The sequence below is a fragment of the Enhydra lutris genome, unplaced genomic scaffold, assembly GCF_002288905.1.
Source record: "Enhydra lutris kenyoni isolate GAN:26980312 unplaced genomic scaffold, ASM228890v2 scaffoldscaffold10, whole genome shotgun sequence".
NCBI lineage: Eukaryota > Metazoa > Chordata > Mammalia > Carnivora > Mustelidae > Enhydra > Enhydra lutris.
The window spans coordinates 7607635-7632239 of NW_019154094.1; the positions used below are offsets into that span (position 1 = coordinate 7607635).

General features: G+C 43.7%; 1 protein-coding gene across 4 annotated transcripts in view; it reads right to left on the bottom strand.

Moving 5' to 3' along the window:
* The window catches only part of LOC111143891 (ubiquitin specific peptidase 4), a 51561-nt gene that overhangs the window by 13223 nt on the left and 13733 nt on the right, over positions 1–24605 (bottom strand). For 3 of the 4 annotated variants that reach the window (XM_022497935.1, XM_022497934.1, XM_022497937.1), the window contains exons 7-12: positions 10214–10354; positions 9265–9382; positions 4883–5056; positions 3061–3219; positions 1530–1754; positions 706–789 (exon numbers count right to left, since the gene is read on the bottom strand). In XM_022497935.1, coding sequence (XP_022353643.1) covers positions 706–789; positions 1530–1754; positions 3061–3219; positions 4883–5056; positions 9265–9382; positions 10214–10354 — 901 coding nt within the window. The remainder of the gene's footprint in view (positions 1–705; positions 790–1529; positions 1755–3060; positions 3220–4882; positions 5057–9264; positions 9383–10213; positions 10355–24605) is intronic. The other variant, XM_022497936.1, reaches the window with a different exon arrangement.

The window sequence follows — 24605 nt, forward strand, 5'->3', positions numbered from 1 at the left end:
GACACTGACCCGTGCTGGGACAAGGGAGGGACTCAGAGCATACAGGAGGAAGGAGGAAGGGATCTTCACTTTCCCCACCTCCACACAGGGCCAGCCTCAGCAGAAAGCCCAGTGAGGGCAGTTGCTTTTAAATAAAGATTTCTGGGGCGCCTGGATGGCTCAGTCATTAAGTATCTGCCTTCAGCTCAGGTAATGATCCAGGGTCCTGGGATCGAGCCTGCTCAGCGGGAAGCCTGCTTCTCCCTCTCCCACTCCCCCTGCTTGTGTTCCCTCTCTCGCGGTCTCTCTCTGCCAAATGAATAAATAAAATCTTAAAAATAAATAAATAAATAAAGATGTCTATCAAGAACATCGTAATGTCACTCCAGACTTACAGGTAGGAAAGAACTTCCAGCTTCTCATACTACAGAAAAGGTCATGTGCGAAGGGGCAGGAAAGCTAAGAGCAGAGCCCTACTCCTGGCCCTCTGATCATGACTAGTGTGCCATCAATGGAGGAGAAAGTGTTCCCCGTGCTGAAGGGACAGTCTCAGATGCAGTGTGCACAGTGAGCAAGGGCCAGGAGGTCTGAGGCATCCACACATAATCATGTTTGTGTTGGCCAATAAGAACTACCCCCTAAACATGGCTACAAGTTTGAAAATACACTCCCAAGGACTATGAAATGGCCCCAGTAGGCTGAGCGCCACTGACCACCCCGCCTTACGTTTTCCGCAGCAACGCCAGACAGCCTGGAGAGAGCCTCGCACAGGTCAGACACGGCCCCCATCAGTGGCACAACCACACGGTACTGCAAAAAGAAAGATGGGAGGGGTGACAAAGGTGCTCAGCAAAGGGTAGGAGATGAGCTGGTTGAAGCAGGCATCACAGAGCACAAGATGACCTCTTATGAGTCACACACGGTCAGGGCCCTGAGGAGTGGTCAGGAGCAAACAGCAAGTCCTCTGCCTCAGCATCCTCCTCCCTATTTGGGCAGCAGCAGAGGAGCCCGTCCATCTCTTTCCCTCCTATATACTGCTTTGTCTCATTCTTCACTTTCAGCAGTCATCCGCTACCTCCTTTAAGGAATGGTGGAAAATTCTACAGACTGCCACATGATGGCATCTGTAAGAGGTGAAGAAATGCAAGCCAGAAGACGAAGCAGTAGAGTCCTCCAGTAAGCCTGCAGCAGGGCAGGACACTAAGACCCGGTGGCCATGCCATCCATCTGGCCTTCTGTTCTAGTAGACTCTCTGGGCTGACTGACCAAGAAGTACCCTGCTGCTGCCTCCCAGCATTCAGATGCCAGAACCACTCAGCAGATCAGTCATATTACCTTAGCTGAATGAATGGAGCAGGGGCGGGGAGTGACAGAGAAGCCCAGAGGACCTTCACAACCTTCCCTGAGTGACAGAGGATCACACAAAGGTCTGACGGACACCAAGGGCACACACTTAGGCCAGTGCCACAGGGATTCAGAGGCAGCTGGCAGAAGAAGCCACACTCAGAGTCCCACGGTGAGGGGTGCCATTAGGGTGCAGATCCCCTTACCTGGGTAGGTCTGCAGCGAGGGTCAGCAGGAACCAGAAAGACCTCCATGACTCGATCTTTCTTTAGGGGCAGTGGCAGAGTTAGATAGCAAAATGGGTCAAAGGTAACGGAAACCTTAGCACATTCTGGGCAAACCAAAGTAGATTTGAAGAGGCCGTGGAACGTGTCCACAATCACAGAGTCATTCCTTAACCTGTGATTCTCCCAGGCTTCTTTCGCCACCACCTGGAAGGATAAAGATAAATAAGACATTCTCAACACACCTGAGTTGTTTACCCCTTCCTCCGGAATGATCCACAACAGAATCTGAGCTGGACCATGAGGCAGTCTCTATAGCAAAGAACTTGATCCAGGCCGGCCAGGGCTGGGACTGCTTTCAGCAGACCATTCTCATTATCACATGCCAGCTCCACGCCCATTCCCACACTTAACAAAGTCTTCATGTAGGACTGTGGGGCATACAGGCGTCTATGTGTCCTCTGATGGGAGCCGGACAGCCCTGACAGCACTGGGGGCAAATGGACCTGACGAGGGCAAGACTGCCTCCTCCAAGGTGTTCAGTGATCCAAAGTCCCTGCAGTGAGTTTTTTTTTTTTTTTTTTTAAGATTTTATTTATTTATTTGACAGACAGAGATCACAAGCAGGCAGAGAGGCAGGCAGAGAGAGGAAGAGAAGCGGGCTCCCCACCAAGCAGCGAGCCCGATGCGGGGCTCTCTAAGATCATGACCTGAGCCGAAGGCAGAGGCTTTAACCCACTAAGCCACCCAGGCGCCCCTGCAGTGAGGTTTTAATTCATACTATAGTTCAGCTAATTCACTCAACTCATAGTCTTTCCTTCAAGCTATAAATACAACTTTAAAGTTTTCATATGATTAAGCCCAATGTGATAGGGTAAAGTTAAATACCAAATTCCCTTTCTTTTTTTTTTTTTTTTTAAAGAATTTATTTATTTAATTGACAGAGAGATCACAAGTAGTCAGAGAGGCAGGCAGAGAGAGAGAGGAGGAAGCAGGCTCTCCGCAGAGCAGAGCCCGATGTGGGACTCGATCCCAGGACTCCGAGATCATGACCTGAGTCAAAGGCAGAGGCTTAACCCACTGAGCCACCCAGGTGCCCCCCAAATTCCCTTTCTATAGATCAGAAAGTCGAGGCAAAAAAAAATCAGTGCCTTAATAATGTTAATAACAAACTATTTTAATAATCATGTATGTATTTTAATGAGAGCAGCGACACTCCCAAGGCCCATACTAGAGACACTTTGGTTTTCAGACTGCCCTAGTTTCTGGTTCAGCCATGGAATTACACTCCACAAACAGACACTGACTTCAAGAGCCCCAAGCAGAAGAATTAGGAGTAACTAGAGTTTGCCTCTTTCTGACCCGAAATGCATTTCTCTACCAGAGCCTGTGTCCATGTCATCAACAGCAAAGGGCAACCAGAGCCCTGGCACCAACACTCAAAGACCCTGCAACTCTCGGTAGGAGGCAACTTCTATGAAAAGTTATTGTTCAAAAATCTTCAACATCATACCGCATCTGGCCGCCCATTGGCATCCTTCAGCTCCAGGTAGGGTTTCTTCTTTACTCGGTTCAGATCTTCATGCAGTCCATCCAGAAGAAAGGCTAACAGCTCCTGAGAGTCCTGTTGCTGGTAGCCAGAAAACTGAGGGGCGAAACGTCCCACTTGAGTCTGTAACAAAAGCAATCACATCAGAAGGCATAAGATTTAAAGAACCAGATGAGAACCTGCCATCAAAAATAACATTGCAGGGTCAGCTGGGACAGTAAGGGAGAACATCATCTGGCCAAGTGGCCCAATTAACTCCTCAGAGCCTAAAGGAGGCCAGTAGTTCTCGCCAGAGAGAGGGCTCAGATCAAAAGCCAGGACAACAGCGGACCTGGCCCCTGGGCCACTCCCCTAAAAGAAGAGTAAGTGAAGGGGGGCACCCCAAGGGGGAAACACCTTGCAAGTACCGACATAAATCCCTCTCTTATGTCCTTCTTTGGTTCAGAATCTCCACGAGAACTTTACAAACGGCATCTGCATCAGCCAGAGGAATCCTCCTGTACCTAACAGCCCCCCTGTCCTTAAATGACTGCCTGCCTTGCACTGTTCTGCATCTACAATCCTCAAGAGCATGGTCCCCAACTAGCACCACCAGCATCACCTGGGAACTTGCCAGGAGAGCACAGTCTTGGGCCCAATGCAGACCTACAGAATCAGAAACTCTGAGGACAGATCCAGTAGTCTGGGTTTAACAAGCCCCCCCAGAGGTTCTGATGAATCCTGACGTTGGAGGATCCATGCTCTCCCACCTGTGTTGCCCAGTACCACAGCCACAGGCCACATGTGACTATTGAAATTAAAATTAAATACAATAAAAAAATTCAGTTCCTTGCTCACACGAACCACATTTCAAGTGGCTAGGGGCTGCCTGGCTGCCATACCAGACAGTGCAGAGAGGAAAAACATCATCAAGGAAACTCTGCACTCCCCCTAATACCTAAATATGGTCCTCCAATTGTTCATTTCCGTGAGTTTGAGCTTGACGTATCATCACCTGATTCTAGTCTCTGACTTCATGGTATGGGGACAGTAATTTGCATGTATCTCCCATGGATTAATGTGACCACAGGGGTAAAAAGAATTAGTTTTTAATTTCAATAAACCATTTAAATTTTCTTACTGAGCCAAGGTGCTACGACCCCCCTCCCCTTTGAATAAAAAATCAATCTATCTTTTCCTACCACGACCTTCATGAAGGTTCCTTAAACTCTACTGATGCAGGCTAAACAGGGTCTCTCAGATTTCAAAATATGAAGGCAAGATCCTTCCCCTCAACAGGAAAAAATATATTTAAGGCAAGGGAAAGCCCAAGTTGCTCCAAGAGCCCACTGCAGTTCACCCACTCTTCCTAGCTGAGGGATCCAAGTGAAAACTGACTTTCACACCACACTCCTGGAGTATCAACCCAGTTCCTGACTTAGGCGGCCCACAGTGGGTGTAGGGTCCAGGCTCAGAGAACCTGGGAGTACCCTTCAGATAAAACCGGAAATTCAACTGAATTGTTACACTCTGGCTTAGGATGTTTCCTACTTCAAGACTGGCACCACAGACTACAGCATTCTGAGCAACCAGCCTACAAACGCCCTCTGCGGCAGCCCCAGCCCACAGGCGGGGGCTGAGGTCGCTTAGAGTAACCGTGTGCTGAATACCTGGTCAACAGAAAAGGAGGATCTCCTCGAGTGGGGCTTTTCATCTCAGACCCCCACCTTAACCCCAAAATGCAACTGGAATAACACTAAATCACTCTCCCCAAAATGGAAAAAAGGAAGTATCTACAGCAACCTACTTTGAACATGCGAGGTGCCACGTGCGAGTCCCTTCCAGACCACATCTGTTTAATGAGCTCTGCATAGGCTTCTGCAATCTCCCCTTTCATTCCCAGAGGGTTGTCTCTGTTGATTTCAGCCTCATATTCATCTTTAAGAAAGTAGTCAGTCAGCGGTGCAGTGTTGCTCAAGCACTGAAAGAGAACACGATCAGAGCTCACACCCCTTCTGAAGCACACAGAGATGAAGATAACCAAGTTATTAAGGGCCAATGAGGGTTGACTCCCAACAAAATGAAGTTCTCCGCAGACTCTCCACAAGGCTCACAACTGTAAGGGACAGCCTCCCAGAAGCCCAGGCTGGTGGCCTGCCTTGCAGCTAACCTCCCAAGGACATGGTGTTGGGGTTCACGCTCACTGTCTAAGAACTGTCTCTGAAATAACTACCAGAGGGCAAAAGCTGAATGCCCCAAGTGCCCAATAGAATACTTTTCTATTCAATGAAGGATGGTTAATTTTTAACATCATAATTTTGAGATTTTTTAAAAAGATTTTTTTTATTTATTTGACAGAAAGAGATCACAAGTAGGTGGGGGGAGGGGTGGGAGCGGGTTCCCTGCTGAGCAGAGAGCACGATGTGGGGCTCGATCCCAGGACCCTGGTATCATGACCTGAGCCGAAGGCAGAGGCTTTAACCCACTGAGCCACACAGGAGCCCCATGAGATGATATTTATTTTTTTTAACTGGAATTGATTACAACATTCCACTGTCTCATGGGAAGATAAAATATAAATGAGCTGAAGGCAAAATATTTACTAGAGTTGAAACATTATGTGGGAAAAGATCAGGAAAGATAGTAGAAAAAATAACATCAGTATGCGTGTGTACATACTAATTTTAACTCTTCAAATTCAAAAACTTAGTTTTACCAAGTGTTTTTCCTACATCTACTGAGATGGTCATATGGTTTTCTCCTTTATTCTGTGACCTGGCTAAGTGACACACATCAATTTTTCAGGTGTCAAACTAACAGTTCTCCTGGTACAAATCGTACTTGTTCTACACTTTCATCTAAACATCATTGACTTTGATTTGCTAAAATTTCATTTACATTACTTATGACTACAATTGTGAGTGAGATATGACCATCAAAAATTTTCCTTTTTTAAAAAATTCCTGTTGCAGGTGCTGGCTGGCTTAGTTGGTAGAGCATATGATTCTTTGATCTCAGGGTTGTGAGTTCAAGGTCCACACTGAGTGTAAAGAGTACTTAAAAATAAAATTTTAGAGGGCGCCTGGGTGTGTCTGTCTGTCAAGTGACTGCCTTTGGCTCAGGTCATCATCTCACAGTACTGGCATCAAGTCACACATCAGGCTCCCCCTGCTATGTGGAAAGCCTGCTTCTCCCTCTGCCTGCCACTTCACCCTGCTTGTGCTCTCTGTCAAATAAATAAAATCTTAAAAAATAAATAAATAAATAAAATTTCAGGAAAAAAAGATTTCTTGTCAATTTTTGGTATCAGAGTATGCTGCCTTGTAAAATGATTTAGGGAGTTGTCCCTCTTTTCCCATTTCCTGAAAGAGTTTATATGATTGGTATCACTTCTTGCTTTAAATCCTTGAATATGGGGCGCCTGGGTGGCTCACTGGGTTAAAGCCTCTGCCTTCGGCTCAGGTCATGATCTCAGGGTCCTAGGATTGAGCCCCGCATCCAGCTCTCTGCTCAGTGGGGAGCCTGCTTTCCCCCTCCCCCATGCCTGCCTCTCTGCTTACTTGTGATCTCTCTGTCAAATAAATAAATAAAATCTTAAAAAAAAAAATCCTTGAATATATTCACCAATAAAGCCATCTAGAACAAGAATTTTCTTTGTTGTAAAGCTTTTAATCACTGAGTCAATTTCTTTAACAAATACAGGACTATTCATATTTTTTATTTCTTCCTGTGTAAGTTTGATAAATTATGTCTTTCTAAGCAACTTGTCCAAACTTGTCATCTAAATTGTCTTACTGGCATAAAGATGTTTCACTATGTTCACATCTTTTAAAATTTTTTAAAAACTTAATTTAATTGTATTCAGATTTTACTTACTGAACATAAACTGCAATACTGGTTTAATTTACTATCCTCTAATCTTTTTAATGGCTACAGGGTCTGTAGTGATATTCTTCTTTCATTCCTAGCTTTAGTCATTTATATTTTCTCTCTTTTCCTCTTCATCAGTTACCCTGAGCATTTATGGCAATTTTATTAGTTTTTTGTTTTTTTATTTCCAAATAATCACATTTGGCTACAGTGTTAATCACCCCTGTATTTCATTAATTTATGCTCTTCTCTCTATTATCCCCCTTCCACTTCATTTGGGTTTCATTTGTTCTTTCCCTAGCATTAAGAGATAGAAACTTAAACGATGGTGGGGCGCCTGGGTGGCTCAGTGGGTTAAGCCTCTACCTTCAGCTCGGGTCATGATCTTAGGGTCCTGGGATCGAGCCCCACATCGGGCTCTCTGCTCAGTGGGGAGCCTGCTTCCCCCCTCTCTCTGACTGCCTCTATGCCTATTTGTGATCTCTCTCTGTCAAATAAATAAATAAAATCTTAAAAAAAAAACTTAAATGACGGAATTTAATCTTCTTTTTTTCCTGAAATTTACATGTAGAGCTATAGACGTCCTCATTATCATTATCTTCATTTAACAGTTGAGGGTAATTGAGGATACAAGGAGTTGAGAAAAACCTACCCATGAAAAGCCAAATCTCAAGTTTCTTTTCTTCAGTACTCTGCTCTTCCCATCTCACCACAGTGGGAAAAAATAATTTCCAAACCTAAGAGTCACCTATTTTTTTACATATCTTTTTATTTTTTCCTTTCTACTCCATGAAACTTCAAAGTTAGATTGTTAGTCCTGTGAGTACAAAAAACCATGTCTCATTTGCTGACCACTGAGTCTCTATGTATAGTAAAGCATCGCCTTACCCAAAGAGAAAGGCTGGCTCTTGCCCTTGGCTTCTGTACTTGTACAATTTTTTATCTTTTTTTTTTTTTTTTTTAAGTAGGCTCCACCCAACATGGGGCTTGAACTCACCACCCTGAGATCAAGAGTCACATGCCCTACCAACTGAGCCAGCCAGGTGTCCCTCGTCCTTGGCTTCTGGAAAGTACTCTGGTGACCCCTGGAATGTTATCCCTGACAGGAATATCTTTGTCTGGAGGTCATCAGTCATACTGGAGAATCTAATGTGGTGATTCCAGTGTTGTGGAGAATCTCATGTTGAGGTGGTGGTGGCCACACATTGTCATCTTAGGGTGAGAACCAGCCACTCCAGAAAAACCACCACCGTGGCCTGTGGGGAGCAGGGGATGAGGGTGGGGGGCTTGGGTCACACTGTATTAGTCTACCTGGAGACTGAGTTTAACCACCTGGGCAATTAATTAATCATGCCACGTGATAAACCACCAATAAAAATTCTGGAAACCAAAGCTCGGGTGAGTTTACATATTTGGCAATACCCCATGCTTACTGTTACACATCAATGCCAGGAAAATAATGCATCCTGACTCCACAGGGAGAGAAAAACAGAAGCTCCACACTGGGGACCCTTCTGGACTCTCCTGATTTGCTCCAACCATTGGCTAATTTTAACTTGTATCCTTTCACTATAATAAACCACAACTGTGAATATAATAGTTTTATTTATTTTAAATAAAGTTAATTTCAAAAAAAATTAACATCTTTATTTAAAATATATGTAAAATATTAAATGTTATTTTATTAAAGTTAAAAATATAAATATAAAAAATTGTTGATTTAAATAATGTAATACTTAATATAATAGCAAATTATTGAAACCGAAGGCAGTCTTGCGGATTCCCAAACTTGCAGCTGGGATCAGAAGTGAAGGCAGTCTTGGGAACTCTGCCCTCCTAACTCTGTAGCTGGACTCTAACTCCAGCCCATGTCCACCACAGTATGGTCACACAGTATGTGCCCAATAAATATTTGATCAACAAACAAATGAAGTATCAAAGGAAGGACTTTAGGATTTTGCACAATCAGGGGCATGAGAGTAGACAGCTATCACTGGCACAGTAAATTCTCATCCCATCAGAAACCAATTGGGCAAGTACTTCGATATTTTCTGGGAAGATCATCCCTAGTGGCCAACAAAATTCAAAATATTTTTACTGTAAAACCAACCCCAGGACTGATTCAGGGCCATTAACAGTGATAAGGCCATTCTGTACTAACCAGTGGGAGGTACCCTGACAGGTATTCCTGAAGTACTAACAAAGGGTAGGCAGGGATCCCTGGTAAAGGGTCCCTCCAACATTTTAGCATGCCTTTCCTAACCACGCCCCAGTCCTGTGAAGAAGCAGTGTTACTGAGATGACGGTTCTCCCCTCTACCTGCAAAGCGGAGTTCATGAAGCAGGTGTTCCCCAGGTTTCCAAGTCCGCAGAGCCCAGGCTGAATGTGAGAAGATGGCGACTCCTGACAATTATACGAAGCAGAGAAGCCAGATCCACTGGAAAACACAACGCACACCAGCAATAAAAGCGAGTGCTGTGCACATGCCCTCAGGAAACCTTGTGAGGCTTCTCCAGGGCCTCTGCAATCCCTATCTGGTAATAATTCCATGATATGAGTTCTTCCTACACCCCTCGCCAGCCCTCCAGCCACTCCTCTTCTCCCACCCCTGCCCCTGATTTGACACGACAGCAGGTGGTAAGCACATCCTTAAGGGGAGAAATGCTATCTGAGTTCTCTACTCTCAGGCTTTTCGCAAATGCTAACTGCGTTTCCCTCTAGAAAGCTAACTGCCACGTGACTTCACGGAAGAACATGTAGTTACCAAGATTAAGAGCTCACACCTGCTACCACTCACCAGGCCACACTTTGTCCTAACTGTGCATAAGTATTCACACACACTCTCACCTCACCCTCCTCCTCCTCCATTCAGTCTGTGCTACGTGGCAGACGCTCGTGAGATGCTCGTACAAAGGAGGGGGAAACAGGCAGGGATCCCCCACAGCTGAGAACCATTCCCTCAGAGCTATTACTGTGCTGTGATACAGCCAGCCCATCCTTTCACACAAAAAGTGGTGATCCCCCCCAGGATCACCAGTGACTTAGGCTGTGCGCATAACAGCAGCTCATCTAAGGACAAGCAATGTAAGTGAGAAGTAGGAGACATACTCTACTGTGGGTATGAAATGGAGAGAGAAAACACATGCAGCATGCTCCCAAGGGGAAGCCTAATCCCACTAGGCTTAGTGTTGCAGCAGAGGAGCTCTCCAGGCACAGGCTGGGAAAGGACTCAGAGGGAGGGAAGCAAAGTGAAAGGGCCTGCTCTTACCCCCTGCTGACACCGGAGCTGTGCATCCCAGAGGTGTTAGTGCTATCACCATTTGCAATGGGAGAGGCAGACACTGAGGAATAGGGACTTGCTGATGATGTTGGAGAGGTAGGAAAATTTCTGCTAGGCACAGTACTTGATCTGGGAGAGAGAAGCAGAGACAACGCTACTGACTTTTTGCAAAAAGCAAGCCCTACAGAATGCCTTAGGTCTCTTTTCAAGAAATAAATGTTCTCCATATTCAGTTATTTAAAATAAATTGCCAAAGGCCTACTGTCATACTACTTCAAGATTAATTTTACTTAAGTGAGTCAAAAAATTAATTGGTCTTCCTGGTCTCATTCATCCATGTGGTCGCCCACCCAATCTCTCAGTAGGATAAACCACAAAGTTGGTCTTTAGGGCATCCTGATTTGATTTATAAATCATAAGCTTCCCTAATAAGAGTTACACGTGAAAGACAGAGAAAAATGGCAATAAGAGAGGAAAATCCCCAAAATACTTGACCCGAAATGAGCAGCTGGCTTTGAGTATACTACAACAGGAAAATGGTAGTTTGGTTTCACTACACTATTCAAGGAGAATTGTTTTTGTTTCCTCAAATTTATCAAATGTGAGTAACCTCGGTTTCAAACTTATGTTTCAATATTTTTCACAATATATCTTATTTTAGATTTATACCAACTTTCTGATTAATAAATGCAAGTGCTATCCCAAACACTAAGTTGGTATGATTTTTTTATCAATTTTCTACTAAAATCTGTATAAGAACATGTAGAAGAAAGTGGATCATTCTGCTCTGTTTCAAATATGTACAACTGTGATTTTCCTTCTTGATTTGGGGTTATTTTTAGACTACAGAATATGATTATGATATGCCCCAGCAGCGAGCCCAACCTAAGGGATCTGATCTCAACCAGGGTTCTTTACAAGAAAGTGAAACAAGGGGCACCTGGGTGGCTCAGTGGGTTAAGCCTCTGCCTTCGGCTCAGGTCATGATCTCAGGGTCCTGGGATCGAGTCCCTCATCGGGCTCTCTGCTCAGCGGAGAACCTGCTTCCTCCTCTATCTCTCTCTCTGCCTGCCTCTCTGCCTACTTGTGATCTCTCTCTGTGAAACAAATAAATAAAATCTTTAAAAAAAAAAAAAAAAAAAGAAAAGAAAGTGAAACAAGGCAGCAGAGATAAGGAGTGACCCTGTACCCACACCTGCAATGGACAGACGTCAGGAAACTATCCAGGGGTTTAAGTTAGGCACCAGGAACTGAGTTCTGCTCCACTGTCTGATGTCACAGTGAGGGAGAGGAAAAGAGGGTTCCCCAACGCCTCTCCTTCCCAAAGGGAAATGCACCTTTCTCAAATCCTGAAGAGTATTTGCTTCACAGAGCCTTATCCTCATGCTGCAAAAAAGTCCAAGAATCCAGATAACCTCAACAAGTGAGACTCGGCAGAGCCAAGGGCACTCTCTTCCACCACACAGGTGACTTCAGCACACACTGGAAACCTGTCCATGGTGATAAAGGCAGGAAGGCTACCCGAGGCTGGTCTATATTAGCATACCATTCTCAGGTCTGTTGACAGGTACTATAAGATAGTGAAATACGAATTCTAACATGCAGAACCTCAACGCATATAATTTAACACTCCCCTTTTTACTAACTGTTCACTAGTAACATCCTACTTCTTTGAACACAAAAGGGGAATATCCACAGAAGCCATAACCAAATCTGTCAATTCCTTAAACAGACATTTCTGGTTGAAATGAAAGGAAACAAAGAAAAATTTTATTTGACATTTGTTTAAAATGGTTCTAGAAAATACTGCCAGTAGTTTTCAGAGTAAATTCAGTCAAAAAGAAATCCAATGATGACTACATAAGGATGTCTTTTTATATGCTTGAAAATTTACATAAGAAAATCTTTCGGGGCGCCTGGGTGGCTCAGTGGGTTAAGCCTCTGCCTTTGGCTCAGGTCATGATCTCAGGGTCCTGGGATCGAGCCCCACATGGGGCTCTCTGCTCAGCGGGGAGCCTGCTTCCCCTTCTCTCTCCGCTTCTCTACTTGTGATCTCTGTCAAATAAATAAACAAAATCTTAAAAAAAAAAAAAAGAAAATCTTTTTTTTTTTTTTTAAGATTTTATATATTTATTTGAGAGTGAGAGAATGAGAGAGAGAGAGCACAAGACGGGGGAAGATCAGAGGGAGAAGCATATGCCCTGCCAAGCAGGGAGCCCAATGCAGGACTCGATCCTGGGACTCCAGAATCATGACCTGAGCCGAAGACAGTCACTTAACCAACTGAGCCACCCAGGCGCCCAAACTTTTTCTTTTTTATTTAAAGACATTTATTTATTTCAGAGAGAGAGAAAGCCAGTTAGCAGTTGGGGGGAGGTACAGAAGGGGAGGGAGAGGGACAAGTGGACTTAGCACTAAATGCAGAGCAGGAGTGGGGGTGGAATCTTGATCTCAGGACCCTGAGATCATGCTGGAACTGAGTCAGACTCTTAACCGACTGAGCCACCCATACGCCACAAGACCAAATTTTTCTTAAATTCCACCCTTGACAGACAAAAGACCTCTGTGCAGAAAAGTGACTATCTGGGAAACGCCTGGGCACTTGGCACTTGTCATCAGGCAGCTTTAGAACACATTTTGGGGCACTGCAGGTGGGAAACATCTTAAGCTCCAGGGTACAGATTAGTTGAGGCAAGACCTCACTGGGTCTCATGCCACAAACACTGAAAACAGAGGCTACAACTCCAAAGGATGCTTCTGCTCCTTTAAAAGACACTCTGGTCGGGGCGCCTGGGTGGCTCAGTGGGTTGAGCCACTGCCTTCGGCTCAGGTCATGATCCCAGGTCCTGGGTTCAAGCCCCACATCGGGCTTTCTGCTCAACAGGGAGCCTGCTTCCTCCTCTCTCTCTGCCTGCCTCTCTGCCTACTTGTGATTTCTCTCTGTCAAATAAATAAATAAAATCTTAAAAAAAAAAAAAAAAAAAAAAAATGTTTAAAAAAAAAAAAAAAAAAAAAAAAAAAGACACTCTGGTCAAGCCTCTGGTCTCTCAGTAGCTTTCCACCCAGGTATTTCCTGCTTCTGGGCATATCTAGTCCTTACCAGTCACAACTAGAACATACCCTGAACCCAAGATCCAGGTCCTGTAACACACTCATGCCTGTCCTCCTTGTTCCACTGACCTCTGCATGCTTCTCAGATGTTCTCCAGGCTGAAAGCTGCTCTGCAGACGAACCCACCCTTTAGGGATGACCTCAAGTAACCAGAGTCTAGCACCTGGCATTATTAAGATAACAATGAACTGGCTGGCTAGTGGTAACAATGAACTTGCTGGCTCTACTGGTAGAGCATTCAATTTTGATCTCAGTGTTTTGAGTTTGAGCCCCAAATTCGCTATAGAGATTACTTAAGAATAAAATCTTTAAAAAAAAAAAAAAAAGAAAAGAAAAAGGTAACAATGAACTCTTACTGGAATCCTCACTGCCTTCACAACACCCTAAGCTGTGTTCTCCCCACACCAATGCTGTCAACCCTCGCCTGCATGTACCCACATCTCCGCTTCAAGAATACTATCCTCTTCTACTTCTGGACAGGCAGCCTCAAAAGGGGGCCATGGTGCAGTTAACCAGGAATTAGAGACCTTGGGCAAGTAAAGTCAGAGGGAGACAGAGTCAGAAAGAGAGAGAGATGGAAGTAAGGCCTGCTCTACAAAAAACTTTGGAAGCACGAACACAAAGGTTTGCACAATCCACTAGGAAGAGAAGATCGTCTTAAAATGTTCAGAATTTACAAGGTGGCCCTCACTAATAAAAGAGCTGAACATAATTTATGCTGTTCTCCTGCCACAACACTCGTTAAACTGACTCTATAGGTGGGTTAAAAAAAGGGGGGGGGGTAGGCTAATCAATGACTTCCCCCTGAATAACAAATTCGCTTGTCACATTTTACCACTCCCTCAGGGTTAACCTGTGTCTGCTTGACAGATGCATTACTGAATATAAAGCTGTTTTTGTTTTTTAAAGAAAATCTAATAAAAAAGTATACCTGGGTAGCTCAGTTGGTTAAGTGTCTGCCTTCGACTCAGGTCATCATCCCAGGGTCATGGGACCAAGGTGCACCAGGGAGCCCACTTCTCCCTTTCTCTATGCCCCTCCTCTATGTGCTCTCTCTCTCTAAAATCTTGGGTTGCCTCAGTGGCTTAGTCAGTTAAGCATCTGCCTATGGCTCAGGTCATGATCCCAAGGTCCTGGGGCTGAGTTCCGCATCAGGCTCCCTGCTCAGCGGAGAGCATGCTTCTCCCTCTCCCTCTCCTCCTCAAACCCCACTTATGTTCTCTCTCTCAAATAAATAAAATCTTAAAAAAGAAAATTCCAATCTGAGAGTTTTGATGAATGATTTTAACCCATTTATAGTTATTTTAATCACTTTTCCAGCTGTCCTTAATTCAGCCTCCTTATCTCATGTTTTCTAATTACCAATTCTCAGTTGTTCTTTTTTACTTCCTGCCCTCAATTTCCCTTCTTAGGTGTGGCAGTTTCCTAGCTGTCTTCGGTACTGTGATTTATAAGAAATATGTATTTTTTAAAAAATAGTAAGAAATATGTATTTTGGGGGCACCTGGGTGGCTCAGTGGGTTAAAGCCTCTGCCTTCGGCTCAGGTCATGATCCCAGGGTCCTGGGATCGAGCCCCGCATCGGGCTCTCTGCTCAGCAGGGAGCCTGCTTCCTCCTCTCTCTCTGCCTGCTTCTCTGCCTACTTGTGATCTCCATCTCTCAAATAAATAAATAAAATCTTTAAAAAAAAAAAAAAAAGAAATATGTATTTTGGTCTTGTCCAAAATTCCTGGCACACAGTCCCTCAGTAATTTCCTCAGTAATGAGTGATGGGAGCATCTTCTGTTATCCTTGCATTTCTGCCCTTGGTTCGTGAAATAGCTTAAGTGTTAAAAGCAAAAGGAATGTCTTATTTCCAACACACCCCTTTCAACCACCTCAGTTTACATTAATGACTTTTAAAAAGTCACAAAGGATGGGGCTTGTCAGAAGATCTAACCATGTGATTAGAGGGTTGGAACTTACAGCGGCCCAACACCAAACCCCTGGAGAGGGGAGAAGGGCTGGAAATCTGAGTTCAGTTACTAATGGCTAAATGATTTCATCAATCATGCCTACTTATGGAGGCTTGCACAAAAATCCCTGCAGTATGGGAACTTTGGAGAACTTCCAGGTTGGTGAAAACATGGAAGTGCCAAAATGCTGGAATGACTGAGGGCAGCTCCTCACCCCTTTCCTATACCCACCTGGTACCTCTTCCATCTCACTGTTGCCGAGTTATAACCTTTCTTGACAAACTGGTCTTCCTGAGTTCTGTGAATTGTTCTAGCAAATTATCAAGTCCAAGGAGGGGACCACAGGAACCTCTGATTAATAGCCGGTGATCCTGAGTTCTGTGAATTGTTCTAGCAAATTATCAAGTCCAAGGAGGGGACCACAGGAACCTCTGATTAATAGCCGGTGATTAATAGCCGGTGATCCTGAGTTCTGTGAATTGTTCTAGCAAATTATCAAGTCCAAGGAGGATCAAAGGAACCTCTGATTAACAGCCGGTGATCCCAAGCACAGGAAACAACCTGGACTTGGAACTGGGCCAGTTCTGATGGACTGAGACCTTAACCTGTGGGATCTGATGGTACTTCCAGGTAGACTGTGCTAGAATTGAGTGAAATTATACAACAGGTGTCAGAGAACTGGATGGTGTGAGAAAAACCTACACACATGTAGTGGCGAGTACCCGTAGAGTAGAGAAGAAAAAAAGGGTTTGTTTCCCCCCCCCCCCCGTTTTGTCTCCCAGTAAGTTATTCTAACCTTTTTCCTTAGAGACCCCAATTTTTTAAAAACTTTTAAAAGATTTTATTTATTTATTTGAGAGAAAGAGTGAGCGAGAGGGAGAGAAAGATCACGAGTAGGGGCAGAGGTAAGGGGAGAAGGAGACTTTCCTGCCGAGCAGGGAGTATGACACAGGGCTCCATCCCAGGACCCTGGGATCATGACCTGAGCTGAAGGCAAACACTTAACTGACTGAGCCACTCAGCCACCCCAAGAAACCCAATTTTTAGCTAGACACCTTGCAACCCTGCTAAAAGGCATTTTCTGGCTCCCCTGAAGCTAGGTATGGTCATATCATTGGCCAAAGAGAAGCAAAGAGATGTCTTATGTATGATTTCTGGGAAATTTCCTTAAAATGAAGGGCTATGTCCCTCCTTTTCCTTGCTTCCTCCTCGTCACTTGAATGCAGGTGTAACCAAACAGCTCAGGATCCTAAACCCAGAGGGAAAAGCCTCTGAAGCAGAAGCTGCACATAGCAGAATAACATGACAGAGCGGCTGGGTTTCTAATGATACCAGCACTGGACCACCCACCTCAGAAATTTTTTTTTCAAGATTTTATTTACTTATTTGAGAGAGAGAAAGTGAGCGAGTGAGAGAGCATAAACAGGGAAGAGAGGGAGAAGCAGGCTTCCCATCCACCCCCCAGCAGGGAGCCCGATGCGGGACTTGATCCCAGAACCCTGAGATCATGACCTGAGCCGAAAGCAGACGCTTAACCCACTAAGCCACCAGGGATACCTCAGAAATTCCTCTTAGAAAGACTTAAAGTATCATCTTTCTTAACTGCCTTCAAACCTTTCCTAATCAACACAGTATATTTTAAAGATATATTTTCTACTTTTACATTTCTGGCAGTTACTCCATTAACTTATTAGAACCTACAACTGTTTTTATTTTTGCCCATCAACTACTTAGACTTGTAACATTCCCATCTCTCTCAGCTCTGTACTGCCTCTCATTTCCTCACTTGTCTTCCATGTTGGCATTAGCCAGAATTAACTTCTGGACTGGTATTGAGATGGGTTGCTTTCTTACACCTATCTTACTATTATTCAACTTTTTACTGAAGTACTACATAGAGAATACATAAATCATGAACGTCAAAATCAAGAAATTTGAACCAAATGATTACATCTACATAACCAGTACCCTGACCCAGAAACAGGACAGCCCTAGACCCCAAGTGTCCTCTTCATACTTCTGTCAGTCATGATTTCTCCCATAACTAACGGCTACCATGACCTTGAGCCCCCTAGGTAAGTTTTGCCTGTTCTTAAACTTGGTATTAAGAGAACATAGGATGCCATGTTTCGTGTCCAGCTTCTCTCATTCAACACTGTTCACGACACACAACACTAACGGGTCCCTACAGACTCTCACTGGGTGAATACACTACAATGTCTCTATCCCCTCTATTTTTGGACATCTGGTTTAACTCCAGTTTGTGACTATGACAAGCAAGCAGTGCCGTCGTGAACATTTTTGAACATATCTTTAAGTGAACATGAGATGTATTTCTGTTGGCTGTATGCCTAGGACTGGTTCACAGAGTTGTAGAATATGTACATAATTCTTCCTCTAGTAAGGGTTGCCAAATCTCCTAAAATCACATCAATTTATATCCCCTAACAGCAGGGCCCAACAATCCAAGGTGTTCCACACCTCAACATCACTTGGTACTGTCCATCGTTTTCACTGAGCCATTTTGGGGGGTGTGCAGGAGCACTGTGTTATGGTTTTAATTTGCCATTTCTGGATGATTGCAGAGGCTAATACCTCTCCATATGCTTGCTAGCCATCCAGACATCCTTTCTGGTAAATTAACTGTTCAAGATGTTTTGCCCCTTTTCTAATGGGGTTGCCTAACTTTTTCTTACTGACTTGGGAGGCGTTTCTTCAAAATTCTGGAGATAAGCAATGTGTCAGACATATTATTGCAAATATCTTTTCTCACCCTGTGGCTTGCCTTTTTACTCTCTGGTGAACATTCTTAAAAGTCACAGTCACCCCCTCTATCCATTTCCTCCTCCAAGGTTTCTGGTGTTGTGTCTTCTATCAGAAATCTTTGCTCACTCCAAAGTCCTAAAGCCCTTGCTTTTCTGGCCAACAGAACACTTTCTTATGAGCGTGCTCTCTCTCACATTACAGATTCTACCGCATGCCCCTGGGCTCTAAAAGTAATTCCTCCACTCAGGAGCCTGGTGTGGAAAACCTTCCAAGGTCAGCTATGCTAAAGGAAAAAAATATTTCAACTTTACATTTAAATAAGTTTAGCAGGATTCACAATTCTGCTTTTCAAGTTATTTACTTTGACCCTGAAAAAGTCTCTCTTAGATCCATTACTGCTGTCAAGTTTGATACTAGTCGCCTTATTCCTTTGTGACTTTGTCTTTCAAAAAGACTTGAAATTTTCTCTACATCTTTGTTGTTAGGTTTTTACTGTAGTGTCTAGGCGTAGGATTTCTTCCTTCCATCTGTTGTGTTTAGCATTATTTAAATTTCAGACCTTTCCTCTTTTATGATTTCTGGGAAACTCTGGGTTATTATAACCTCATACATTTTCTTCCCCTTCCTCCGGTCACTTCCTCTCTGCCTTGGAGATTCCTATTACACAAATGTTGACATTTCTACCCCATCCTCCATAGCACTTCGCTCGGCCTATCTTTCACCTCTCCATCCCTCCTAATGCTGCACAGAATGCTTAGACCTGACCTTCCAACTTCTTCACTCTTTAGCGACATCCATTCTGCTACTCAACCCATCTCCCGAATTCTTTGGTCCCAAGTATGTCTCTTCATTCCTGCTTCATGTCCCCACTTGCTTTCCTTGATGATACTCATTATGCTTACTCCATGCTCCCAGGAGGCTGGGAGCACAGATTATGCTCCCACTAGCACAGGCCGTCAATGGGCCATTTTCTTTTCATTCGACTGTACCTGTCAGCTACTCGTTATGGCTCCCTTAAGCTGTTCACCAGGTGAGACCACATTACTCCTCCACTCACTGCACTGCCTCCAACAAACTCTCTACCACCACCACCCCCAAGGTACACCTGGAATCCAGACTCTCACATGGCCCATGGGGCTCCCCACGTCGTCCCTGAACCCTCCTGCCATCAGCCCCAACAAACTCCCACCAGTCTTCAACAAAGCCGGCTTTGGCTTCAGAACGTCCACCATGGCTGGCACCTCAGCCTCACAATCTTATTCTCATTAAGCACTCCACTCACTGCTGAGTCCCTCACTTCCATTGTGACCATGCTCAAATGGCACCTCAGAGAGGCCTCCCTATCACCCTATTTAAATCTGCTCCTTCCTGGGGTGCCTGGGTGGGTCAGTGGGTTAAAGCCTCTGCCTTCGGCTCAGGTCATGATCCCAGGGTCCTGGGATCGAGCCCCACATCGGGCTTTCTGCTCAGCAGGGAGCCTGTTTCCCCTTCTCTCTCTGTCTGCCTGTCAAATAAATAAATAAAATCTTTTAAAAAACAAAAAACCTGCTCCTTCCCAAAGCCTAGCACTTGATTTTCTTCCCTGATTTTTTCCCACAGTACTTAAAAACCATTGTACCTGTGGGTAGTTCTTGTCTACTTACTGTTCCTTGAGGATACAAACTTTATTACTGTATCCTCAGTATCTAGAACAGTGTCTGGAACTTTTAGAAGAGTGAGGAGTGTACCTCAGGAATCTCACTCTGGGCTCACTGGCCACGGGATGCACTTTGCAGGATGAATCTAACCTTCAGGCAAATTCAAGGAGGCACTGCTCTTTTCCAAAAGCTATCTCCCTTCACTGGAATCTGAGACCTCAAGGTGTGGAAGAGATGGGAAGAAGCAACTCTGGGAAAAGAAGGCAGAACCTAACAGTCTTCCTAGGCCAGTATATCCAGCCTCTTCCACTCTAAGTTGTCAACCCTACCTCACAGATCCACCTTCTGTCTCCCCTGGGAGGGTCCTCACAGTTTTTAAGTAATTTTCTCTCAGTTCTTCGAACTTCCAGTTCGAAGAAGGGAGTCAGCAATCTAGGCTAGGCTTCTGACTGCTGCTGTCACAAATTACCAACAACTTGCTGGCTTAAAACAACAGAAATTTATTATCTTAACAATTTTGCGGGTCAGAAATCCAAAATGATTCTCACTGAGCTAAAGAGCTGTGTTTCTTTGTGGAGCCTCTAGGGACTTCTAGAGGCCACGCACATTCCCTGGCTCATGGCCAGTAAAGCCTTTCTATTCGTTTTACATCACGTGCCCTCCATAATGGCCATCACACAGTTACCCATCCCTCACCCACCTCCAGCAACCCTCAGTTTATTTCCTATAATTAACAGTCTTATGATTTGTCTCCCTGATTTCGACTTTATTCTTCCCCTATGATCCTATTTTGTTTCTTAAATTCCATATAGGACTGAGATCATATAATTGTCTTTCTTAGATTGACTCATTTCACTTAGCATAATACCCTCTAGTTCCATCATATTGTTGAAAATGGCAAGATTTCAAATTTTTGATGGCTGCATAATATTCTACTATATTTATATCTATATATTTATATCTATATATAGATATAGATATATGACACATCTTCTTTTTCCATTCATCTGTTGATAGACATCTGGACTCTTTCCATAGTTGGTTATGGTGAACATTGATGCTATAAACATTGGGGTGCACGAGCCCCTTGAGCTCACTACTTCTGTATCTTCGGGGTAAATATACCCAGTAGTAGTGCAATTGCTGGGTCACAGAGTAGCTCTACTTTCAACTTTTATGAACCTCCATACTGTTTTCCACAGTGGCTGCACCAGCGTGCATTTCCACGAACAGTGTAGGAGGATACCCCTTTCTCCGCATCCTCGCCAACATGTCATTTCCTGACTTGTTAATTCTAGCTATTCTGATTGCTGTGAGGTAGTATCTCATTGTGGTTTTGATTTGTATTTCCATGATGCCAAGTGATGCTGAGCATATTTTCACGTGTCTCTTGGCCATTATTGTATGTCTTCTTTGGAGAAATGTCGTTCATGGGGCGCCTGGGTGGCTCAGTGGGTTAAGCCTCTGCCTTCGGCTCAGGTCATGATCCCAGAGTCCTGGGATCAAGCCCCGCATCGGGCTCTCTGCTCAGCGGGGAGCCTGCTTCCTCCTCTCTCTCTGCCTACTTGTGATCTCTGTCGAATAAATAAATAAAATCTTAAAAAAAAAAAAAATGTCGTTCATGTCTTCTGCCCATTTCTTGACTGGGTTATTTGTTCTTTAGGTGTTGAGTTTGATAAGTTCTTTATAGATTTTGGATACCAGCCCTTTATCTGAATGTCATTTGCAAATATCTTCTCCCCCTCTGTCTGTTGTCTTTAGGTTCTGTTGACAGTTTCCTTTGCTGTGCAAAAGTTTTTATCTTGATGAAGTCCCATTACTTCATTTTTGCCTTTGCTTCCCTTGCCTCTGGAAATGTGTCTAGCAAGAAGCTGCTGTGGCCAAGGTCAAAGAGACTGCCACCTGTGTTCTCTAGGATTTTGATGGACTGTCTCCCATAGAGGTCTTTCATCCACTTTGGGTCTAGTCTATTTTTGTGTATAGTGTAAGGAAACGGTCCAGTTTCATTCTTCTGCATATGGCTGTCCAACTTTCCTAACACCACTTGTTGAAGAGACTGTCTTTTTTCCACTGGATATTCTTTCCTGCTTTGATGAAGGTTAGTTGACCAGAGACTTGAGGGTCTATTTCTGGGTTCTCGATTCTGTTCCACTGATCCATGTGCCTGTTTTTGTGCCAGTACCATACTGCCTTGATGATGCCACAAGCTTTTCTTTTCCAACTTTCCTTTGGTGATTTGGGGTCTTTTCTGGTTCCATACAAATTTCAGGATTATTTGTTCCAGCTCTGTGAAGAGTTGATAGTATTTAGATAGGGAACGCACTGAATATATAGATTGCTCTAAGTAGCAGACATTTTAACAATATTTGTTCTTCCAATCCAAGAGCATGGAATGTTCTATTTCTTTGTGCCTTCAATTTCTTTCATAAATGTTGCATAGTTTTCTGAGGACAGATCCTTTGCCTCTTTGGTTTCCAGGTTTTTTTGTTGTTGTTTTGGCTTTTTAAGATTTGAGAGAGAGAGAGAGCATGAGCAGCAGCGAGGGGCAGAGGGAGAGGGAGCAGCAGACTCCCTGCTGAGCGAGGAGCCCAACCTGGGGCTTGATCCCAGGACCCTGAAATCGTGATGTGAGTGGAAGGCAGACATTTAACTGACTGAGCTACCCAGATGCCCCTCTTTAGCTAGGTTTATCTCTAGATATCTTATGGGTTTTGGTGCAACTGAAAATAGGGTCAACTTCTTAATTTCTCTTTCTTCTCATTGTTAGTGTACAGAAATGCAACTGATTTCTGTGCACTGATTTTATATCCTGCTACTCTGCTGAATTCCTGTATGAGTTCCAGCAATTTTGGGCTAGATTATCATGTCATCTGCAAAGAGTTAGAGTTTGACTTCTTTGCTGATTCAGATGACTTATTTTTGTGGTCTGATTGCTGAGGCTAAGACTTCTGGTACTATGTTGAAGAGCAGCGGTAATTGTGGACATCCCTGCTGTGGGGGATGCCAGACATCCCATCCTGATCTTATGGAAAAGCTCAGTTTTTCCCCATTGAGAATGACACTCGTTGTGGGTTTTTTGTAGATGGCTTTTGATACTGAGGTATGTTCCCTCTAACTCTACACTGTGCAGAGTTTAAATTAAGAAAGGATGCTGTACTTTGTCGAATACTTTTTCTGCATCTATTGAGAGGATTATATGATTCTTATCCTTTTATTAATGTAGCATATCACATTGATTACTATGTGGAAGTTGAACCACCCTTGAAGCCGAGGAATAAATCCCACTTGGTCGTGGTGAATAATCCTTTTAATGTACTATTAGATCCCACTGACTAGTATGTTGGTAAGAATTTTGGCATCCATGTTCATCAGGGGTATTAGTCTGTAATTCTCCTTTTTGGTGGGGTCTTTGTCTGGTTTTGGGATCAAGGTAATGCTGGCCTCACAGAAAGAGTTTGGAGATTTTCCTTCAGCTTCTATTTTTTGAAACAGCGGCATTATTTCCTCTTTTAGTCTTTGGTAGAATTCCCCTGGGAGGCCATCTGGCCCTGGAATCTTGCCTGTTGGGAGATTTTTTATTAACCTTTCAATTTCCTTGCTGGTTATGGGTCTGTTCAGGTGTTCTATTTCTTCCTATTTCAGTTTTGTTAGTTTATATCTCTCTAGGAATGCATCCATTTCTTCCAGACTGCCTACTTGTTGACATGTAATTGCTTATAACATGATCCCTTAGTGTTGGTTGTGATCTCTCCTCTTTTATTCATGATTTTACTTATTTGGATACTTTCTCTTTTATTTTTGTTAAGTCTGGCTAGAGGTTTATCAATCTTATTAATTCTTTCAAAGAACAAGCTCCTAGTTTTGTTGATCCGTCCTACTCTTCTTTTGGTTTCTATTTTGTTGATTTCTGCTCCAATCTTTATTCTCTTCTCCTCTGGGTTTAGGCTTTATTTGCTATTCTTTCTCTAGCTCCCTTAGCTATAAGTTTAGGATGTATATCTGACACCTTTCTTCTTTCTTTAGAAAGGCTTGTACTGCCATATACTTCTGTCTTAGGTCCACCTTTGCTGCATCCCAAAGGTTCTGAACAGTTGTGTTTTAATTTTAATTTGTTTCCATGAATTTTTTAAATTCTTTTTTAAATTTCCCGGTTGACCCATTCATCCTTTAGTAAGATGTTCTTAAACCTCCATGTATTTGAGTTCATGTAATTTCCTCTTGTGACTGAGTTCAAGTTTCAAAGCATTGTGGTCTGAAAAATACACAGGGAATGATCCCACTCTTTTGGTACTGGTTGAGACCTGACTTGTGACCCAGTATGTGATCTATTCTGGAGAAAGTTCCATGTGCACATGAGAAGAATGTGTATTTATCGCTTTAAGATGGAGTGCTTTGACTTTATCTATGAAGTTCATCTGGTCCAGTGTGTCATTCAAAGCCCTTGTTTCTTTGTTGATCTTCTGCTTAGATGATCTTCTGCACAGAAGGAGGTGTTAAGAGTCCCCTATTATCAATGTATTTCTTTAATTTTGCTTTTAATTGGTTTATATAATTGACTATTCCCATGTTAGGGGCATAAATACTCATAGTTGTTAGATGATCCTGTTGGAGAGACCCTTTAATTACAATATAGTGGCCTTCCTCATCTCTTATTAGTCTTTGGTTTAAAATCTAGTTTGGGGGCGCCTGGGTGGCTCAGTGGGTTAAGCCGCTGCCTTCGGCTCAGGGTGATGATCTCAGAGTCCTGGGATCGAGCCCCGCATCAGGCTCTCTGCTCTCTAGGGGAGCCTGCTTCCTCCTCTCTCTGCCTGCCTCTCTGCCTGCTTGTGATCTCTCTGTCAAATAAATAAATAAAATCTTTAAAAAAAAAAAATCTAGTTTGTCTGATATAAGTATTACTACCCAAGCTTT